We start from the raw sequence: 22,398 nt of genomic DNA on the forward strand, positions 1-22,398 counted from the left end.
GCCAATGCGTTCTAAAATAAGACATGCACGCTTCAAAATATAGCTACACTGTCCCTTTGCATGTACCGCTTGTGTACTTATTAAAACAAAATGATATACTCGTGGAAATAATATTGTTGTATGGTGTTAAAGCATGAACTCCATCTTCGTGTTTTCAGAGCGATCCGCTGCTCCGGGTTTTGCAGCTTGCCTTCCTTCATCTCCTTTGATTTTTCGTTCTGCTGGATTTTTGAGTCGCGGATTGGCTGGTTGGTTGGAGCGTGGAATCTGAGGAAAGCAGGAAAAAGGAGTCTCAGTTTTTTCTTCTGCGCTCTGGAGGTTGTAGGCTATTGGCTTTTTTGCTGTTCGTGTTTACACCTTGGCATTGTCGAAGTAAGGCAGAACGAGAGAGGATGCAGAGACGGAGGCAGAAACACAGCAAGGCAAGGAGTGGAGAAACATATTGTCAGAATACACTGGCAGTGTAGCAGCCGCGTTTCAACAACACAGCTGCTGAAGTCAGAAGAAATTTTGAGTTCTCATTATTTTCCGACTTTTTTTGCAAGCACGACGGGTTTCTTGAAAATGCCACACCAACTGATATAACTTTGCGTGCTTGTGTGTTTTGTATCAGGAGCGTGAATAATTTATGAAATGACAAAATTATACGATATCTAGGGAACTTCTTTTTTTTCTTTTACAACACGAGTTTTCTTTGTTGGTTGTTCCTTCTTCCTATTCTGTTTCACGATTTATTTTTTGATGGGGGGGTGAAGCAGATCAATACGAACTGAGGATATTCTCAGGTTTTTTGTGACATCACTTTTATTACTCAAAGGGATATAACTACTACAAGTGTTACTTTTTAATAGCCAGTATATAACACACATACGAAATATACTCTCCATATTCAGCTTAGAAACGGTGTCCTTCTATTTTAAAAAATAAAGTAAAATCAAGAAATACATTCAAAACCTTCAACCCGATACAGAGGTGGAAGGGAGGCCAGTGTCGGCGAATTCCCCGGGACCTTGGAGAGTTACTTAGCCGGGGAGCGATGCACTCATCTCGGATACAGCGGTCCGCGGCGCTCGGTCTGCTGATGGGTTATCTTGCGTTTTGTAACCTACGTGCCACCGAAGCAGGTAAGGAGAAGAGACACACACACAACACGAACACAAACACAAATTAGACGCCAACTTAACATTAGCATTTTTATAATCATATCTAATTTTCATAGTGCTTCTGTTTTACAAATGTTAGATAAATTATCTTTTTTGTCTATAACATCTTCGACAGGTAGTACTTTAGCCAACAACGTTTGCTATTTTCAGATTAGTTGAAATTATTATTATTATTATTATTATTATTATTATTATTATTATTATTATTATTATTATTATCTTTAGTTCCGGGAATGGTTCCACCATTATTATTATTATTACTACTACGACTACGACTACTACTACTACTACTACTACTACTACTACTAATAATAATAATAATAATAATACTAATAATAATTCTGTGTTACTTCACGTTTTTTGTTGTTGTTTTTTTTTTTTTAAGAGAAACTGTGTTAAACTGTATGTGGTTAGAAACACAAACAAACAAACAAACAAAAACTGTAGACATCTATCAACTATTACCCTAGCATTTATTATAGAACATGTAGATTGTAATGTATGTGTGTATGTGTGGGGCTGCTGCGCTTAGTATGCGTGTGGACCTGAATCACGGAGCTGCAGTATTTTACACTCAGAACTTCGCATGCTACTTGAATTTGTACTTGTTCATTAAAGGGTTGGCTTCATGAAGGAAAACGTATACAATCGTACAAACACACTGTCTATTCAAACACATCCCTGTGTTACTTTGAACACACCGTGTATCGTTCATTCTTAATGGGGAAAAGGAGAAACGTGACCATTAATTAGAGCATTTAAATATAAATATATACCGCTGATCGTTCTAATATGGATGGAGGATGGAGAGCCAGATGGCTCTAATTAAGAACGACCAAAGAACTCTTACCTGTGTACCTCAAGCAATCAATCAATCTTTATAGCGCCTTTCATAGTGGACCTCCATCACAAAACGCTTGGGGTATAGGGATAGTTATTTACTTGTTGTACTATAATTGCACATGCTGGCAACTGAGTGACTACCCCCCCCCCCCCCCCCCCCCCATTGTGTCACGACGATTAATACACCAAAATGTATATAATAAGTGTCTGTTTAGTGCTGGTCCTTGCGCGGCTGCCGAAGGGATTATCATAATGGTGTTATGAAAGTTCCTGGGGTAGACTGCGTTACGCATCTACTGACCAGAGAGGATAGGCCTATACTGTGTTGATTCAAAGCGAATGCTGAGACATTCTGAGTTTGGAGAAAATGGGTAACTCCTATTGCACTTAAAAAAAAAAAAAAAAAAAAGAGAGAGAGAGAAAGAGAAAACAGCCTTTTTAAAACGTTCCGCTCACTCCTCTCTCCCTTAATCCACCCCCAAAAGGAAACACGAAAAAGTCCTTTATTTCGTATAGATGTTATCGCGCTTCCTGTAATGTGAAGTTTGGAGTGGGATGCACAGCGTCTGCTTGCAATTTGACTATTGGCGACACAGTTTAAGAACTACAAGCATAGACTGAATCCTGCTACTGTGTTAATTACTTTTGCGGACTCCGGCTTTGAACAAAGAAGCACACACGTCTCACCTAAATTGTGCGTTTGTCTTGAGCAATAACTCATACCAGTATCCCACGCGGTAATTAAGGGTAATTTTATGGAAACTGCACGTGTGTGTGTGTGTGTGCGTGTGCGTATACACACACACACACACACACACACACACACAATTCTTAGGAGTAGGGTGAAAAACTGCTGTACAGTTGAGCCACACAGTGTAATATATGTCTCCTTAGAAAAAATAATAATAAAAAAATAAGGTCTAATGGTTATTCGTGTATATTTGCGTTACCTCACAGCAGCCATATGTATAGGTAGAATCCACATGTTTTCAAATCCAGCATATGGTTCGGCAGCTGTTAATCTGGGTACAGTAAACTATGGATCATATGTACTGAATAAATAAATAAATAAATAAATAAATAAACATTTGGAAACAAGTTTATGACTCATATCTGTTGAACCGCGCGCACACATATTTAAACACTCTGTTTAAGCTGTCGAAGTGTGTTAAGTACAATCACCAAATCAAAATACAAATGCCCCAGAATATCCAGATGAGTGAGATTTGAAAAACATTATTTTAGCACTGCTATAACAGTTTACCCATAGTTTGCCATGTTTATTAGTATGCTTTACCATACGCCGCTACAATGTATGTCTCTGCTTTACCCTGCTTTCACTATGCTTTACACTTGTTACTATGGTAAACTCTTGTGTGTCTCACTGCGAATGATGCAAGTACGTGCTATTTTACAACACTACTTACCGTGTAATTAAATCAACACGGCGACACAATGCTACTTTGGCCTGACGCAATCTGTTATGCGGTGTTGCAACGTTTGTAGTTTTATTTTTTTTTCTTACACGTTTCTGAGATGCTGTAGCCAACAGAAGCGAGTGTTTTTTTTAGGGTTCGTGTAACTATTGACTACTCGTCTGGTCAGTCGGTTTGTAGCTCATCTCAGCCGCAGAGTAACACGGCAAAGCATCAAGTAAATGGAGCGTGTGCATCTCCCCTCGGAGGAGAGACCGCGGCAGCCTGCTGGAGAAGAGTTTGTGCGGCTCCTGGTACAAGCTGCTCACTTAGGAAGGAGTGGTCTTCTGCTGAAATTGGAAGTGACAAGCCAGGGCAGTTCTGGTTTTGTCAAGTTTATCTAGTGGCGGTTTAAGTTTTTGCAATTTTAGTTTGGTCTTTTTTCCTTTTTTTTTCTTACTTAACCCGTTTAAACTATTCAGAACGTAAGTGATGTGATTTCATGCTACACATCACTTTATAACCGAAATCCAAGCTCTTACCGCTGCCACTGCTGAAGTGGCGTTATTATTTTGATTGGATTTGGGTGTCGCAATGCTGTCTCTGTTCTTGCTGGAAGGTAATGGTCAAACGGTGGCTTGTCACTTTATCTTAACTAAACAATGTGTTCGCTAAGAAAGGACACTGTCAAATACCACATGAATCCCTTCAAGAGTTATGGAAACGAGTCCCGTCTTAAGGAGCCATCACCATCTTTACTAATCGCACAGTGCTGAAAGGAGGCCGCCTGCTAGAGGCTTTTAAAGACCGTTTTAACTGAGAAGGACGGTCAAGCCTACTGACAAAGCAAAACTTTCACCAGTCCTTTTCATTTATTTGTTACAAGCATCTTTCTCACTGCCGGGGAACATGATGATGGGTATTTATGTCCTAGAATATATTTTTTAGGGGGTAAAACATAGATTGAAGATAACACAGCACTCCTTCATGTAGATACAGGAGCATTTGGTTCAAACGTATTATTATTATTATTATTATTATTATTATTATTATTATTATTATTATTATTATTATTAAGCTCACAGAATTAATGTAAAACTTAGACTGGCTCAAACTGCTGTGCAATGGGAGACTTATTCCATTCCCTGAAGAGTGCTGTAGGCAATAGCAGAAAGATTTTTAGCTTGAAAAAGGACAGAAATAAACAAGGAAAGCAGAAACCCTCATTTCTAATCAGCCTTAGATAACGGGGAGGTTAATGCAAACTGCGTGGCTCAATGTTTTTTGTGTGTAAAATCTTCTGTTTTCCTATTATTGACACAGAAACTGGGATGGATTTATTTAACATACAAAACATAATAAGGTTTATATATATATATTGCGTTCCGGTTCTAGGCTGCTTTGGCGTTCTATCCTGTCATGCTGTTGTTGTTAATAATATTTCTTTAAAAAGAAAGCACTAAGTACTGCGTCTTTTTTAGACCCTTGCCCTGCTTGCATTCAGTTTTATAGAACTTGCTTAATACATTTGAACCCCCCTCCAATAGCCTTTGTGCGGTCTTCATTGTATGACCCGAATCACAAAAGCTGCTTATGATATTAAAGGCAAAGTAAGAAATCAGTGGAAAAAAAGAACCTTTAAAGTACCGGTATTTCATGCAAACAAATGTCAGACGGCTGTATTACCTTCTGTTAAATTGTTTTGTAACGGTTTCTAAAAGATGAAAATGATGCCACATTATTAATGCATTTATTATTTAGTAAAGGGTGCAGAAGGATACAAGCTGATTTTGACCCCGGGGGAGTTCTGGTAGCTGAAGGGGTCAAGCTGGAGCAGTGGGTTAATTCACTGGCCTCTCCTTCCTTTCACCTCTGGAGGCCTGGGATCCAATCAGCTGAGGTTTCAAGTAAAATGACTTTGGTCAGCTTTCCCCAGCGGACACTAATCTAATCCGCAAAAACATACACCGTCACGCAATTCAGCAGTATTGTCAGGTTCGGCTTGAGAGAGCTTCAGGACTGAATGATAGGGGCAAGAAGCAGGTGTTCAGGGCAGTACGCTCTCTTGCTCTCTCTCTTGCAGAGCAGTGAGGGAAAGCGCCTGGCATCAGCCAGTATTAGTGCTATTGCCCCTTACCTTCTGTACCTTTCACTGGAGGGAGTGGAGGTGTGGAGTGCTTCATGTGTGCAGTGTGACCGTGGCTGTCCAAGGTGTGCTTAGCAATAATAACACAACCAACTGAGAAAATGCGCAGCTGTCTTTTTTTTACACTGTACTTGATTATGTACATATTACATATAAACTCTAATATAGACAGACGTGTGCTAGCCAGGGCTTTACAATTCATTTCCTTAAACTCTATTAGCACAATCAACATCCCTGGTCACCCTTTTAAAGGTGTGTTAACCAAGGGTATGCATCTGTTTCTTAGCCCACGCTACATTAGTTATTAATATTATGGCGGTAGCACTTTAGGTTCCAGTGAATGATCTTCTGTGTAATTACACTGTAATAACTGGGTAGTTACCCGTGGCTCCTACTGTGTAATTGCATGGCAATGGGGTTGTGAACAAGATTGTGTTAAAATGATATACATATATATATATATCATTGTAATGCCATGTCCTTTATTCATGTTTCCACCAGTACTTACCATTAAACAGCAGAAGCAGGAAACATTGGTAGTTATTACCATGTTATTACATGGGTATGTGTGCCCGGTAATCTAAAGTACTACCTACTGGGTTAATAATACCTCCCCTGCATCCACGAATAGACTGCCAAAAATGGATTGACGTGTCTCAGCTCACAATGCTATGTCAGCACCATCCGTCAGTAGCTTCCAAAAGACTTCTCCTGTCTGTTTTAAAAGCTCTGATTCTATCTCAATCTAAACCTGGACCTGTGGTGGATTGATTATACAAATCCTTTATCTTGCGTAATTTGAAAAAATTCAATAAAATGAAATCAGAGCTGAGCATTCACTGTTATAGAATGATGACCTGATTCTGTTTCTCACCAGTTTGGCCTGATTTTTATTTTTTTATTTTTTGCTTATTCTATACGTTTGAAAAATCCCATTGGATATTGCTTTGTAATCCCAGCGTATTGCCCTGGAGAAATCCTAGATAGCACAGGCTATAAACAGCATTATCAGCAATGGATTAAGAACAGCTAGAGCACCGCACAGTGCTTCTCGTAGGTTCTGTCATTCAGTTTTATAGGTATGCAGTGTCTTGGTGGGCTCAGTCAGTATTTCCATCCTCAGCTCTGACCACAACAGTACATTAGAGTTTTACTGCTGAGCTGGGACTGCCCTGGAACAAGACAGAGCGTTTATGTGCGTCCTCTGTGCTCTATTATTCATTGATCCAAAATGGCCCTCTTTAATATTTTAAATACGTTTATAATGCAAGCAGATCCCGGTTGGAAAACACTGCAAAGCGGGGTTGGAGACAGGCTTTTATTTTTGGGGCCGAACCCACTGTACCCATATAAAAGGTCCCCATAGTAAAAACATAGCAGCGTGTAATAAAGCAGAGTGAAAGCATAGTAAAGCATAGATAAGCATTGTAAAGAACAGTGAGGTACGTTAAAGCATATTAGTAGACATGGCAAACCAGGGTAAACTATGGTAATGCATAGTATAACCATGGGAAAAGCATGGGAAAACAGCAGAAATATCATGCACAAATACTGTGGTAAACTTAATAAGGGCAAGACTGAAAAAGAAGAACCTATTCTGGGTGTTTTATAGAGTAAGCAAGTAGGGGCAGGGCTATGCTGCTTTGCATCCTTAGCTGTAATAGAGCTTGAAGATGCCATGTATGGACTAGCAAGGTGACTCTGTAGGTTGAAAAACAAATTAGGAACATAAAAACATAAACAAAACGAGAGGAGGCTGTTCGACCCTAGCAGGTGATTGACCTCAAAACTTTGTCAAGTCGGGTCTTCAAGGATCCCATTCCACATGCTCTATGTCTCCATCTCTCTATCCAAAGTCTATCTGCACTTAGTTTAGGCATATGTTGTAAACCATCAACGGTGCATCTTTGAATGTGTTATAAGGATGTTATAAACAATATTAGACAGATATTAATAACAATGCCAGGCTATAGCAATACATCATAGACTGATCTCAAGAAGTACACAATAGAATATGAAGATTGGATATCAAAAGTTTATCACATTATATCTACACAAACACAAATGCCTATAGGAGGCAATAAAAAAGTTCAAAGATGATTTGTGAAAATGCAAGGCAGTTAACGAGTTGTCATTGGTAAGTGTCACAGACAGTCAGACAAAGAGACAGATGGACACAGCTGGAGCAAAATAGATTATTAATAAAGACACTAAAAAGAACAGCACATTTACAAATGGATCCGTAAACAAAACGTGAAAACAATTGAACGTGATTGTGAGGCACGTCAGCCTTGCTTCAGCCCAGATAAAAAGTTCTTTAGCTTTTGGTCACTTCATTGTACAAGTTTATATTTCCCCTGCTACAACCTTTAATTGAATTGACTCCTAAGTCACCTTGCATCCCGTTTGAACTCCCCACGATCTCCCTGCCTGCCTTCCTCCCTTCTTGTTTTTTTCCCCAGTCAGTTCTATTACTGATGATCTCTCTGTTTTTTTATTATTTCTGTCTTGTTGTAGTGATGCTCTCCTGCAGCTCTGAGAAATTAAACAGGGAGCGACGAGGAGAGCCACACTAACCTGCTGCTCACTTCTCAGACATTTCATTAGGAAATACATGTCCTATACTCAGGGTTTCTATTTTTTCTGTGTTTATATAATCACAGTGTGTGGTGTACTTCTGTTGCAACAAAATACAGTGAACTACAGCATGAATCAGGGAGAAGTGAATACAGAATACAGTGGACTGAACCATGAACCAGGGGGAGATGTGTTTTTAGCTTTTTGGTGGTGATGTATTGGTCATGAGACACACTACAGTGCCCCCCCCCCCACCTTGCCTCAAATGGATCTAACAATTACATCAGTAAAGAAACACCACATAGAGTAAGGCTGGTATTACTTACATACATTCCCTGGGGGCAGAGTGTTGCAGGGGGACAGGTTAATGCTGACACTGGTGCACAGATGAGGCATGATACTGAGGGCTACTGTATAGCGAGGCCATCTGGGTGCTCTAAGCATCGGATTCTGCTGCAATCAGGATGTGATGATGAAAATGGAAATGGTACAAAAGCAAATCTAAAGAAGAAGAAGAAGAAGAAGAAGAAGAAGAAGAGTACGTTAGTTAGGAAACTGATATTTTTTTAAGTTGCTCTTTGGGCAGAGGGAGAGGGAGAGGGCTGTTCTGCACTGTTGGGAGCTGCATGCCTCTAGCAAAGTCGTTGCTTCTTCTTCAATCTGTTTTTATGAATAACTGGAAGGCCTGCAGAGGCCAGATGGGGTGTAATGTACAAAGTCTGGAATAATATCTCAATGGGGGTCTTTTGTGCTTGCCGTGAATGCCGAGTCTAAGCTTCAGAGTGGCTTTTCTCTCTGTGTCGGGGGGTGGTGGTAGCTGGGGTCAAGGCATTCACTATTTCTCAATATTCCGAGTACTGTCAGACACACAGGCCTCTGTAACTTAAAACTATAAGAGATGAAAAGGAAATGTTTTCAAGGAGCTCAGTCTTTAATGTACTTTCTTGAAAGGCGAGGAGCCCATGATAATGTTGAAATCAAAAACAACAACTTGTATTGCATTTATATCACTTATTTTTTCAGTTCCACTTGCGTAAACTTTCAAACTAGAAGGGAGTTTGGCTAACGCAGCCAATCACGGCAACGTGCGCTAGCAAGTGAGTATGTGAAAACAGATCTTTTAATAGCCCGTGTGTGGGTTTCCGTGTTTTTTGGGGAATGCAACAAGCTCTTTACAAGGTACAAGAGAATGTAAGTGTGTTCCATATACTAGCGCACATGCATTAGTTGAAAAAGATGTCTACTTAACTTGGTTTCTTCTTAGTTTATGGATAAGTGTGTAAGGTTAGGTGTCTTCCTATAATTATTCTTGGTTTCTTTGCATTCACAACAATGCACAGCTGTTGATAATAAAAATAATGCTAAAAGTTTGGGAGTAAAAGCTATTCCCACAGACACTCCTGATCTAGCACTGTGCCTGCATGCTGCCTGTATCTCATAGAGAAGTCATTTACTCTGGAAATGAATTGTAACAGATCAGGACAGCGTATTATACAGTTGCCTTTTTGTTTTTTTTTGTCTTGCAACTGCTTTCCACCAGAGAATATTAATGGCAGCCTGGAGGCTCATCTCTGAGTGAGTCAGTGCCTGCGCTGTGGCTTCCAGCTGGAGCTGCAAACAGAACTGAAAACGGGCCAAAACCTTTAGGGTGATATTGTTTAAAAAACACTATAGAATATACTGTATCCTGTAATATCCTACAGAACCAACAAAAATGCTATAATTTCCAGTAGTAGTACTGAAAATACTGCTGTATCGTACAGGAATGCTAACAATACCACAGTAAATAAGTGTACACAGCAGCAGTCCAACAGATCGAGTAGCTGGGAAGACAGATGCCCATATGGTTGGTTTTACGACAGCTTGAGCAGTTTTCCAAGTGCATTTTTCTCTGCTTTTTAAACAAGCTTTTTTTTTCTGCTGGCTGGCTGAACGGTTGAATTCGTTTATGATGCTCTGGTGATGTCCCGTTGTGCTGTGATGCACTGTGTCATTCTCCCTCCCCTACTTATCTTCTTCTCGCTGGAAGAATTTGAGAAAGTGCATATCCCTTTTAATACAAATCGCAAAATTGGAGCAAAACAAAATGCATGTTGATTTCAGCCTCCCAGTTTCACAGCGATCCTCTCCCACTCTCTGGCCGTCTGTCCACAACATTCTCTCTCTCTCTCTCTCTCTCTCTCTCTCTCTCTCTCTCTCTCTCTCTCTCTCTCTCTCCCCCCCCCTCTCTCTCTCCCTGCCTCCCTCCAGCACAGTTTAGGAATTGCTACTTTAAGACCAGCGTGGAGAATCTCATTTATCCCTGTTAAATGCTTATTAGCTCCATCTGCCCGTGGCTTTATAATGCCTTGCTGCGACCACCAGAACTTCAGAAAGGAGCTTCTTAGCATAACAGAAACAGCTGCAAGGGTATGTGAGGACCCCTGAGCCCACACTCACACCGTTGAGTAAGGGCAATGCAAACCATCGAGAACAATGCAGCTAAAACCACTGCTTACTTGTCTAAGTTTGCCAAAGGTTCTGTCACCCTGCGTTGGATCAGAGCTTGGCCAGAGTTTGTCAAGCTTTTAAACCAGAGTGCAAGAGTGAGTGAGTCCAAACTATCACATAGAGCCAAGGAAAGGCACAAAAAAACAATGCGAGACAACACAGCTACAGCGTTTGCTTACTTAGTTTGGGTAACGAAGAGTACATAATGACTGCTGCTTGTTCACAGGGACACCAACACTCAACACTGCTATTTATGTACAAAAAGTTTTTAAATAATAATAATACAAATATTCAAGTAAGGCTTGCCCCTGCTCCTGCCCCTGCCCTGTGTGATCCAATAGCCCCCCACTGTGAGTTTGGGGGGGTTTAAACCCTTCCCCCTTATTCATTCTTGGGACCTCTTTTGAGATCAGACTGCCGACTGTGACTGCACAGAGTGACTGATTGCACACAATCGCTGTGTGTGAGAGTGTGTGTGTGTGTGGGCATGTCATCTGCTGGCAGTCTCAAAGGCCTCACTCCGATAGACACCTGGGAAGGGAGGGCCTGTTGAAAGACTCCCCGGTTAATGAAAGCTGGTTGTGTTTGAGAGTGAAGATCAGATGCTATTTTACAAGGTTTTTTTTTCTTTGTCTCGTTTTGATGGAAGTGTCTTATCCCTTACCAGCGGGGTCCCTTTCACCCCCATCCCAGGGAGATGTATATCCCTGATATGAGGATATAGTGTAAAACTCAAATATACACTATGTATATATCTAGGGAACTGCTTATCTAGTGATGAAACATAGACACACACATTGAGAGAAACACACACAGACACACAGACATAGGGTTGTTGTTCGGTCTGTGCGGCGCTGGTTCTCTTTCTCATAGAGATCAGACAGACACAGACACACAGGCACTCACTGTCTTATTGAACACATTGCATTGACCCAGTATATTGCAATGATTGATTCCTAACTCCACCCCTCCCCTAAAACACATAGAAGGGGAACAAAACTCACTTTTAGGGTATATCAATTTTTTAAAAAAAAAATCAAATACATTTAGTTTATTTATTTTTTTAAGTGGGAGGCATCATTTTTGTCCTCACTTTTTCTCAGTGGTTACTTTTATGGTGTATCTCGGAATAACATCCTTGGTGTAATAGGGGGGTGAGGTGCACACACACACACACACACAGACGCACACACACACACACACACGCACGCACGCACTCACACACACACACACACACACAGGCAGGCAGTGGTAGGTGTGTGCATCTGGAGTTGGCCCCTCATTGTGTGCCCCTGGCTCGGTGCTTTGCTTCAGAGATAAGATCCCAGTCTGGCGCCTGCACTTCAGGCCTGTTATACTGAGCTCCTGCTGCCCTGACAAAGGCAGCCTCTTAAAGAGACAGCGCAGAGAGGAACTGGGAGGCGTTTACATGGTATTGAAGACAGACAGACACACAAGCAAAAAACTAGTCAGTGTTTATTACTAGAAACTGCTGCAGCTAGAACACACTGTGTTTTGTGTTGCCAACTACAGCAGCTATAACACAGTGTTTTGTATCACTAATAACATAAGAACATAAGAACGTAAGAACCTAAGAAAAGTTCTGAAGAGAGGAGTCCATTTGGCCCATTGCTGCTAGTCCGGTTCCTTTTAGCTGATTGTTCCCAGAACCAGCTCTAGAACCGCATCCAGATGGCTCTAGAAGGATCCCAGTAAATCAGCTCAACAACATGACTTGGCAACCCATTCCAACACCCACCACTCTGTGCAAAAAGGAAAGAGCCTCCTACTCTCTGCCCTGAACCTCTCTCTCTCTACTAAACTCACATACAGTGCATGTGTGCTCCGGCTCTGGCCTCTGTGCTGATTTTGAAATAGTGACTGGAGAAGCTGCCTAGTGCCTACCAACAGTAGAGCAGCTTTAAGTTAGCACAGTGTCAGGTATTACAGGAGCTAGAACCCAGTGATTGGTATTGCTAAGTGTAGCAGCTAACTAGAACACAGCGCTGATTACTGTACAAGTAACAAAAGCACATTGTCAGGGTTAGGGCTTGGCTCTCAAACTGAAGTGAAAATCATCCATAAGTTAATGATTTAATGCTAGAAAGTAACAAAGTCAAGTGGACAGATGTTTTTGCTAATGCCTTCTGGTTTCTTCTGTTGTTGTGTGGATCTTGCGATGTTGGTAATTCAGCCTTAAGCGAACGCCAAGTCAAAAAATCAGGCAGCTTAACATAACATACTGTAAGGGACATATTTTTGAAGCAAATGCAAAAGTACATTTTCATATACTGGGGCCCACATTTTGCACTGTGGTCAAATTGCCCACTTTATACTTTTACTATTCAGTTCCCATAGTGAAAAACACAGGACTGTATGTTAATGGTAAAAAAAAAAAAAAAAAAAGCACACAGTCTTTGAACAGCTCTTTCCTGCAATTTTTTTTTATTTCTTTTTGGTTTCATACCATCAGAATTGCACTAACTTCAAAACAAAATTCAGCCTAGTGCCTTGATCAGTGTTTGGATTTAGTTTCTCAGAAGTGAAGTCACATTGGAATAGAATTGCTGAGAGTCCAATCTACTCAGTAACACAAGGCGGCAGGCGGTGTCGACGGGGGGCAGTGCTGCTATGCTCCGTTCTCGCTCTGAACTGTCTGAATGTGCGAGTCGCAGCTCTACTGGAGACGCGCACACCTTCATCAGCACATCAACACTGCGACGACTGTTCAAGGAGACTGCTCACTGGTCCTTGTACTGGAAAACAAAGCAATGGCACAGAACTCCTTACAAATAACTTCCTCTGTCACCAGGAAGTTTTTACATTTTATTTTCACAAAATTATGGCTTATATATATATATATATATATATATATATACATATATATATATATATATATATATATATATATATATATATATATATATTCTTTCTGAGTAGCCTGCATTTGTAGCAAAAAGCTTGCACTGTACATGCTACCTAGAAGAGTCACCAACAAACGGTGATCATTTCGATGGACCAGGCTAATTGAAACTAGTGTTTGTTTCTAGTTTGGAATAATTGCCAGACAGACAGATTGGGTAGAAACAGACACGTGGATAGACAGTTTAAATGAATTTATACCAGGAAATCCAACACGAGTTTTTGTTTTGCAGTGTTTTCCGGTGCACATAAAATACTGAACTCACAGACAGTCTTATCTGAGACTTTAATAAGTTTATGACCACAGCGATGACTCTGTGCATATATCACACTACAGTACAAACTATTATATAAAATAATAATAATTGAAAATAGTTGCTGTGCCATATGAGCAACAGACACTGCCGTTATACATGTTTCCCACAGTAAAATCATAGCAAAGTTGAATACAACACAGTGAAAGCATGGTACAGCACAGAGATATTGTATAGTAAATAAAACATGTCAAAACAGGGTAAACTGTTGAAAATGCATAGTATAACCATGGGGAAAGTGCAAAAATACTACATAAAAATACAGTGATAAACTTTATAAGGGAGACACCAGGCAAGTGTATGGTAAAATATCTGTTCCAAACCCACCACTGTGTCACCATTGCTGGCGATAGGATCTCCTCAGGGTAATGCACTGCGATTAGAATCAGATGTAAACTCAAGGTCTGTGGTGTGAACAGTTAACGCTGCACAGCAATAACTGCTGCCTGTTCCAAATCCCTCCCGTTCTGTTCCAAAAACTCAGCTGTAATGAGTAAGAGAGGAAACGCACACACACACGCTATTTTGTGACCAAAATAAGGATTTTGTAGAACAAAATACCAGCTTTTATACATGAAAACAGGCTGCACTGCCAAACACCACTGAATCCCTGTCCCAGAGGAGGCCCTCTGTGAGAGAGAGCATTGTTTCTAGTCCCTTATGCCATTGTAAAGCCTATAATTATAACCCTGGAAATGAAAACTGAATCCCGGCTTCATGATGAATCCCAGGCCAATGCTGCAACAATGTATCCTGTCTAAAAACAGTGTCCTCTGCGGCACTATGAGAAAGAAAAGATAAGTTTTTCCTGGGATTCAGGACACAGAAAAGTAAATGCTAACTAACTCTCAGGTCTTCATCCATAATCCATCCATCATTGTTAAGAAGAAGGTGTAACCCCAAACATAAGGCCTTTGGAGGAGGTTTGCTGCTCTCCGCATTTCAAACGGAGTGCTTCAGGGGATGTTTGACCCCACGTGACTGTGTGAAGCCGCTCCCCGCTAGTCAGCCTCCTGAATGGAGAGAGAGGAGAGAGAGGGGAGAAGTGAGAGGAGAGAGAGGAGAGAGAGGGGAGAGGAGAGAGGAGAGAGAAGGGGAGAGGTGAGAGAAGAGAGAGGAGAGAGAGGAGATAGAGGAGAGGAGAGAGGAGAGAGAGGGGAGAGGAGAGAGTGGAGAGGAGAGGGGAGAGAGGTGAGAGGAGAGTATATAGAGACCCTGATATTGATGTGGTGCAGCTATCTGAAAAGTTTTTATAATATATAGCGGACCCTGATATGATGCAGCTATCTGAAATTTCTTTATAATATATAGCAGACCCTGATATTGATGTGATGCAGCCGTCTGAATTTCTTTGTCTCAGATGGACTGTATTAGATGGCTTGTATCTGATGGAAATAACATTACATTAAAATCAGCTTTACTGTTTAAATATTCTTATTTAAAATATTCAAATATACTGCAGTGTGCTGTGTAAGATTCCAGCTGATTTTCACTTACTCAGGATCAGAGTGGCCAGTAAACTCACTCTTGTGTGGCTCCGCTCTGACCTCTCGTGTAAACTCACTCTTGTGTGGCTCCGCTCTGACCTCTCGTGTAAACTCACTCTTGTGTGGCTCCGCTCTGACCTCTCGTGTAAACTCACTCTTGTGTGGCTCCGCTCTGACCTCTCGTGTAAACTCACTCTTGTGTGGCTCCGCTCTGACCTCTCGTGTAAACTCACTCTTGTGTGGCTCTGCTCTGACCTCTCGTGTAAACTCACTCTTGTGTGGCTGCTCTGACCTCTCATGGAATGAATATCAGCTTGTATCTCAGAGGGTTGAGCAGGACAGTGTGATTGTGTGGGCTGAGGAATTCATTAAGTGCTATTTGTCCATTTGAATGTATAGACTCCAATCTGGATTTAAATGAATGTGAACACAACTGACCCCCACACACACAAACACACCCCCTCTTTCAATGTGAAAGCCCCCCTGCAGAGTGAGCCCAATGGTTTTCCCTAAAGCCTGGCCATTAAACTAGCAGGCAGTGTTAAGTCACTCCCTTTTCACTTTGTGCTACAGCAGTGAGTCTGCACTGCCATAGAAGCTGCTCCTTCAACCAGGGGAATAGAAATATAGGGGGGGGGGGATAAACTGTTCTCAGTGTCCATATAATTGGGTGGGGGGTGGGATTTCTTTGTTTTATTAAGTGAAAGGGAGGGGGGCGGTGGGACTGTCTGACACAGACTGAATGGACTCTGGTGGGTCAAAGTTCACTTACCAATTTTTGATGTTGGCGGCTGGATTTACTAAATTGCGTACTTTAAAAATATGAATAAAAGGAAGAGCGATATACTGTGCGACGCAAGGTGCAGTGAAGGATACTGGAGAATGCGCACAGTTAAATGTGATGCAGTATGTTAACAGGTTGTAAAAAAACAGCTGTAGTAAAGCACAGCTGATTCACAGTCAACCACAGGAAAGGCATGGAAAAGTGTGAGGTGAATGTGGTTAACTTTTAGAAGATTTGGAGAAAGGACCCAGGAGACAACAGGCACGCATTCAATCATTGCATGACTAGTGCGAGTGGAACAATGACCCGGCTAAACACAAACAATTACCCAACACAGCATGCAACCACGTCTCTACAATTTAAAAACACTGCCGGGGTCCCTGCTAGCGAGAACAGTGAACATTATGCATTCACTATGCATTCCCATTGAAGGTGCTGTTATTATTAATAACTTGTTATATTGTAGAATGAACCAACAACATCTATCTGTCTATTGTATTACTTGTATTGTAACACTTGAAATGTATTTGCTTACGATTGTAAGTCGCCCTGGATAAGGGCGTCTGCTAAGAAATAAATAATAATAATAATAATATCTATCTATCTATCTATCTATCTATCTATCTATCTATCTATCTATCTATCTATTTATCTATCTGTCTGTCTGTCTGTCTGTCTGTCTGTCTGTCTGTCTGTCTGTCTCTATCTATCTATCTATCTATCTATCTATCTATCTATCTATCTATCTATCTATCTATCTATCTGTCTATCTAAAATGAAACAAATGAAAAGGTTTTTTTTGGACAAAAGCCCTTCTTCAGCTGTGTAGAAAGAAAAGTAAACACAGTGCAGTAAAGTGCTTGTTTTTTAAGAATTCTGTGGATGATGTCATGATTGTGTCAGAATAGAATGTTTATTCCAAGAGGTTAAAAAGTTCCTAGTTTGAAGATAAACTCACGTTCCCTTTGTTTCCAAGCAGCATTTGTTCCACAGCACTAACTGATCCCACAGATGGTGATGTCTTCAGCAGTGTGATTGTCATTGTTGAATTGTCAGGCTACTGGAAATGTAGTGGTGTTGATTCCAATATATCCACAAAGCGGTCTGCTAAATGCCTTTTAGTTTCTCCAATGTAGAGTTTAATGCATTTCTTGCAGATAATGCAGTATATTATTCCTTTAGAGGTGCATGTTCAGTGCCTCTGATCCCAGCTTGGGTGTCAATGTGTTTACAGGTAGTGCATCGTGGTCTATTGCATGGAAGTGTACCTATTAAAAGTTTCCCAGAAGGATGAATCTTGCTGTGGATTCTCTTAGATTCTTGTCTCTTCTATATGATATCAGTGGGGGAGTCTTGAAAATAGGCGCTGTAGATGGATCTTGCTGTAAAATTGTCAAGTTTCTTTGCATGATTTGCTGTATTTCTCTATTGGCAGGGTGTTACATGAGGACCAGAGGAATTCTGTTATTATATAAAGTATCCTTTACTATCCATCCTCCATCCCACAAATCTGACCGCTATAACAACAATTAACAGGAAAACAAATGCTAATTTAGTTAATAATAATAATAATAATAATAATAATAATAATAATAATAATAATAATAATAATAATAATAATTGTTAAAGGCTGTATTCTAAACCAGTAGTTTTAATAATGGAATCTTCCCCAGCCCTTGGACAGAGGAGCTGTATAGATTATTACTCTCGGTTTATCCTGGGATTATGGAGCTCTAATCCTCCTCGGCCTGTAATTTGGATTAAATTTTGATTGTGCTTATTCCCTATCCACAAAATGGATTGGAGAGATCTACCTTTTCATAGGTGAAAAATGATTAAACTCCAACTGCAAGTGGAATGCATGCATCATCATTATTATTAATATAGTGAAACCTGTATTAAACAGAGAGACTGGAATGGGCTTCTTTAGACAAAGTGCCTTTGTGTCTCATTCACTTATCTGGGTTCATAGATAGCATTAAAGGGCTTGTATCTTGAAAAATAATTCCATCAATCTGTGGTGCTAGAATTGATTAGATGTGTTTACACCTTTAATTTGAGATGTTTCCGGATGTTGCGACTCTTTTCTCTTATCGAGTTAAATCTTTCTTTCTTTCTTTCTTTCTTTCTTTCTTTCTTTCTTTCTTTCCATCCAACAGTAAATGTATAATGGTGATTACATCCTAATTCTCTTTCTTTCTTTCTTTCTTTCTTTCTTTCTTTCTTTCTTTCTTTCTTTCTTTCTTTCTTTCATTCTGTCTTTCTCAGGAGTGCTCAGGGCTCCATCCCATCAAGTTCCTTCAGTAATTGCCTATAAATAATTAAAATAATTTCGGACTGAGGGGGTTTCAATTCTGCATTCATTTACATTAGTAATGTGGAGATGAGGGGTAAGTGGACTCGCTGTTACTGTAATAGGCCCCTCATGGATTTTATTCCTATCTCAGCAAAAGCAGCATGTCGGACAGCAAAACAAATAAGTAAATACATTACAAATATCGAGAGAGAGAGTACACCTCAAGCCTGCCTTGCTGCCATTCAGTACTGAACCTTTTAGAGAAGTTTTCATGTTAACTTATTTTACAGAGTAAAAAATTGACCCTAGCCCTAGCCCCAGCCCTAGCCCTAGCCCTAGCCCTTTGTTAAGTGTTTGCTTCTTGGCCGTGTTGAGTTGTCGATTGGCATTGATCGGAAGACGCCCTCTACTGAGCTGTTGCGAGAGAACATAAAATTTCAATAAACATTCTAAAATAGGGAGGAAACAGGAGGATATAATAATTGAATACAAAAATAAAAGCTAGTTGGCACTGGCACACATTCAACCTGTGTGAGGACAGCTAGTAGTGGTGTCTAATCTTCTCGTCTTCCTGAGCTCCACAGTCAGGCTGGCTCAATAGGTTTCATCCCAGCCCTGCTGCTGAGAGAGGGGTCAGCCTGCAGGCTCTCTGTCTTCACGGGCAGAGATCAGAGATCAGAGATCTGAGACTGAGGGGAGGGGGACTGGATCCGATTTAAAGACGCAATGCCCATGCTCACTTCTGCAAGTGCCTGCCATGTCTAGGGCCCTCGTTCAAACTGTTGATCCCTCTGCACTGTTTGTGTCTCTCTGTCTCTTTCTCTCTCTGCTCATCTGTCTCTCTACAACGTGCACACGATTACCGGCTTGCATTTTCACCAGTCTTCTCCAGACCTTTCTATATTTGATTCCTTGCTTCCTAGAGACGTTGTGGAATGCCTTTGGGTATAATCCGATACACTGTTGTTTTAAACAGCTTTCTGTCTTTCTCCCTCTTTCTCTCTTGTTTTTCCTTTCTCTCCCTCTCCCTTTCTCCTTTTTTCTCTACATCCCCTTTCTCTCTCATTCTTCCTTTCTCTCACGTTCTTCTTTTCTCCTCTTCTCTCCACACCCCCCCCCCCCTTCACAGTCACAACAACATGTCTGCTGGCCTTTACGATTCTTTGATAATGTAACATTATGTATTTTTTACCCGTCTCAGTTTTAGCTGGAGGCAGTGACTGTGTTGATGAAACTATACAGTGCACTTAGCCTAACAGCAATCAACAGAAACCTATTTAACTACTGAGCAGGGCTGGTATAAATACATACATAAATACAGATGAGAAACTCAGAAACAGGACGGCACATCCCCGCACTGTCTGTATCTCTCTATCTTTCTTTACAGGGGCCACAAAGCTATAGCCCACAACAACACTATTATAAAAGTTTGCCACGGTCATTTCAGTTTGTCCATGCTTTTCCCATGGTTATACAATGCACTTACCATGAGAGTATGGACTGCATGCACGTCACACAAGGACATGCAACAGTCACCTCAAAATTGAGTCCTGCTCTTCCAATAGACTTGACCTCTAATGCTTGGCAGCGCCAGTCATTATTCTGGACAGTCAAGCCACCTCAAAAGTTCTGCATTTAAATAAAAAGATATTTGGAAGTACACACAGCAGGGCTTTTAAGGTCATTTTCTCCTACACGTCTTTATTAGCTTCCTGAGAGGAGCCAGGCGCTGATTGTTTGGGCAAAGGGTGCATTTCAGTGAGGTTGGGTTTTTAATGCCGTTGAATAAAGCAGGGACTTGGAAAACAGAGCGAAAGGTGGCAAAGCTTTTAACCAGAGACAGTTGTGGAGCAGAGAGCTGACAGAGAGGTGGAGGAGTGGCTGCAATAGCAGCTCTCTTGATATTGATGTGCTTGACCCTGATATTGATGTGATACAGCAGTCTAAAATGTCCATGAATCATATACTGTATATCAGTATCCATTCTGTTTTTTAGGTTGTTTTTTAGTAAATGGCAGGGAGACACTTGTCAGGTAATATAGTATATCAAATGAGAGACAGAGCCGAGAGTGGTTAGCAGCCTTTTATCATACTAATAAGACATTTTGTAATGCTATTAGACAAGTGTTTTGTCAATGTCTTTCCTGTCATGTTATATATTATAGAGCAGAGCCTGAACTTTTTTTGGGAGGATTTTTTTTTTAATCTTTGACAAAATTCAAAAGGTCAGTGGTGAAGTCAATAGGGAAATGAAGGCAGATCGCTGGTGAGAATAAGCAGGGAGGGATAAACCCAGCATTAGCCACAATTAATGAGAACAGAAAGCTTAGCGTCCACAAGGCTTGCTGGCTTTAGGAGACTGACAGGATCAATAGACTCTCCACAGATCCACACTCTCTCTCATTCTCTCTTCCACATCCCCTCCTCTCTCTGTCTTTCATTCTCTCTCTTTATCCACCCCCTCCCTCTCTCTATACTCCTTTCTCTCACTTTTTATTTCTCACCCTCTCTTTCTTTCTCCCCATCTCTTTCTCTCCCACTCTTTCCAGTCTATCTTTCTCTACACCATCTCTTCCACTTAATCTCTCTCTCTCTATCTCTCTTTGTACCCCACTCTCTCTTTCTCTACCATCCACACTCCCGCTCCCTCTATAGCCCTCTCTCTCCTTCTTCCTTTCTCTGATCCCAGTCTCTACCCCCTCCTCCCTCTCTCTCTATGTACCCCACTCTCTCTTTCTCTTTCCCCACTCTCCTTCTCCCTCTATACCCCCCTCTCTCTCTCCCTGCTTTCTGATCCCAGTCTCTACCCCCTACCTTGCTCTCTCTGTACCCCCCTCTCTCTCTGTACCCCACTCTCCCTCTCTGTGTACCCCACTCCCTCTGCCTCTATACCCCTCTCTCTCCCTCCCCTCCCTCTCTCTCCCTCCCTCACTTTCCCTCTCCCTCTATAGCCCCCTCTCTCTATCCCTCTCTTTCCCGCTCCCTGATCTCTGAACCCTGTCCTGGTGCAGCAGAGCTCTTCTATACCAGTGTGTGACAGAGGGATTAAGGTCACCTGGGGATGATGGGCAGCTGTAGGTCAACTCAAGGTCCCAAATGTTCGGCCTGTATCAGAGTTTAAGCTTCTGTTTTGTTGGTTGGAGAGATTTGGCAGGCTCGCTGGAGCTGGGGGAGGGCTGTGTGTCAGGTTATCGAAGGTTTCAGATTCAATAAAAAAAGACAGCATCACTACGTGACATTCATTACCTCCTTGACATAACTCCTCTGCATCGCAAAATCACAATAAACTCTTTGAGATTGGAAAAAACAAAAGTTGACCTTTAGTTGTTGCTGATGATGTTCATTTTGTTATTTGCTTTATGGAGAGTGGCACTATAATAAAAATCGAATGCTACTCTAACCCGAGTTACTCTTAGTGTGACTGAAGTGTAAAAGTTTACCATAGTATATGTGTACTTTTGCCATGGTTATAACAATGCATTTACCATAGTTTACCCTGGTATGTCATGTTTATTAATATGCTTTACCATACCTTGCTGTTCTTTACAATGCTTAGCTATGCTTTACCGTGCTTTCACTGTGCTTTCTTACACTTTGCTATGCTTTTATATGAGAGAACATGTACTGATCGTGTTTTTTCCAGCGCTGTAGCCGTGATGGTGAACTTGAACAGACAGTGCTGGCTGGCTCTCCAGTGCAGCAACAGCTTCATACTGTAAACCTGGTGCCGCTGTAATTGTGTTTCTGCAGCCAGAAATCAAGATGAAGATCTTATTAAACTGAGTTTCTGTTGACACACGGCACTTGTTTGTAATAAACATATCCCCTGTTTGTGTGATATCACAGTCGATCTGGCTTACAGCAGTGAGGTGTTCCCTTGTGAGCAGGACCTCTGATGCAAGATAGCTGGAACAATGACACAGTCGTTTGTATACCAGCCTCTCTCTCTCTCCATCTCTCT

The 22,398-nt window shown here is 41.1% G+C and overlaps 1 protein-coding gene across 2 annotated transcripts in view; it reads left to right on the plus strand.

Moving 5' to 3' along the window:
- Nucleotides 1-259: 259 nt before the first annotated feature.
- Nucleotides 260-22,398, plus strand: part of LOC117417709 (netrin receptor UNC5B-b-like) — a 64,574-nt gene continuing 42,435 nt past the window's right edge. For both annotated transcript variants that reach the window (XM_034029922.3, XM_034029923.3), the window contains exon 1: nt 260-1,124. In XM_034029922.3, the coding sequence (XP_033885813.3) occupies nt 1,037-1,124 (88 nt within the window). In that variant the 5' untranslated portion in view covers nt 260-1,036. The remainder of the gene's footprint in view (nt 1,125-22,398) is intronic.

Source organism: Acipenser ruthenus, chromosome 13 (assembly GCF_902713425.1).
Source record: "Acipenser ruthenus chromosome 13, fAciRut3.2 maternal haplotype, whole genome shotgun sequence".
NCBI classification, from domain to species: domain Eukaryota; kingdom Metazoa; phylum Chordata; class Actinopteri; order Acipenseriformes; family Acipenseridae; genus Acipenser; species Acipenser ruthenus.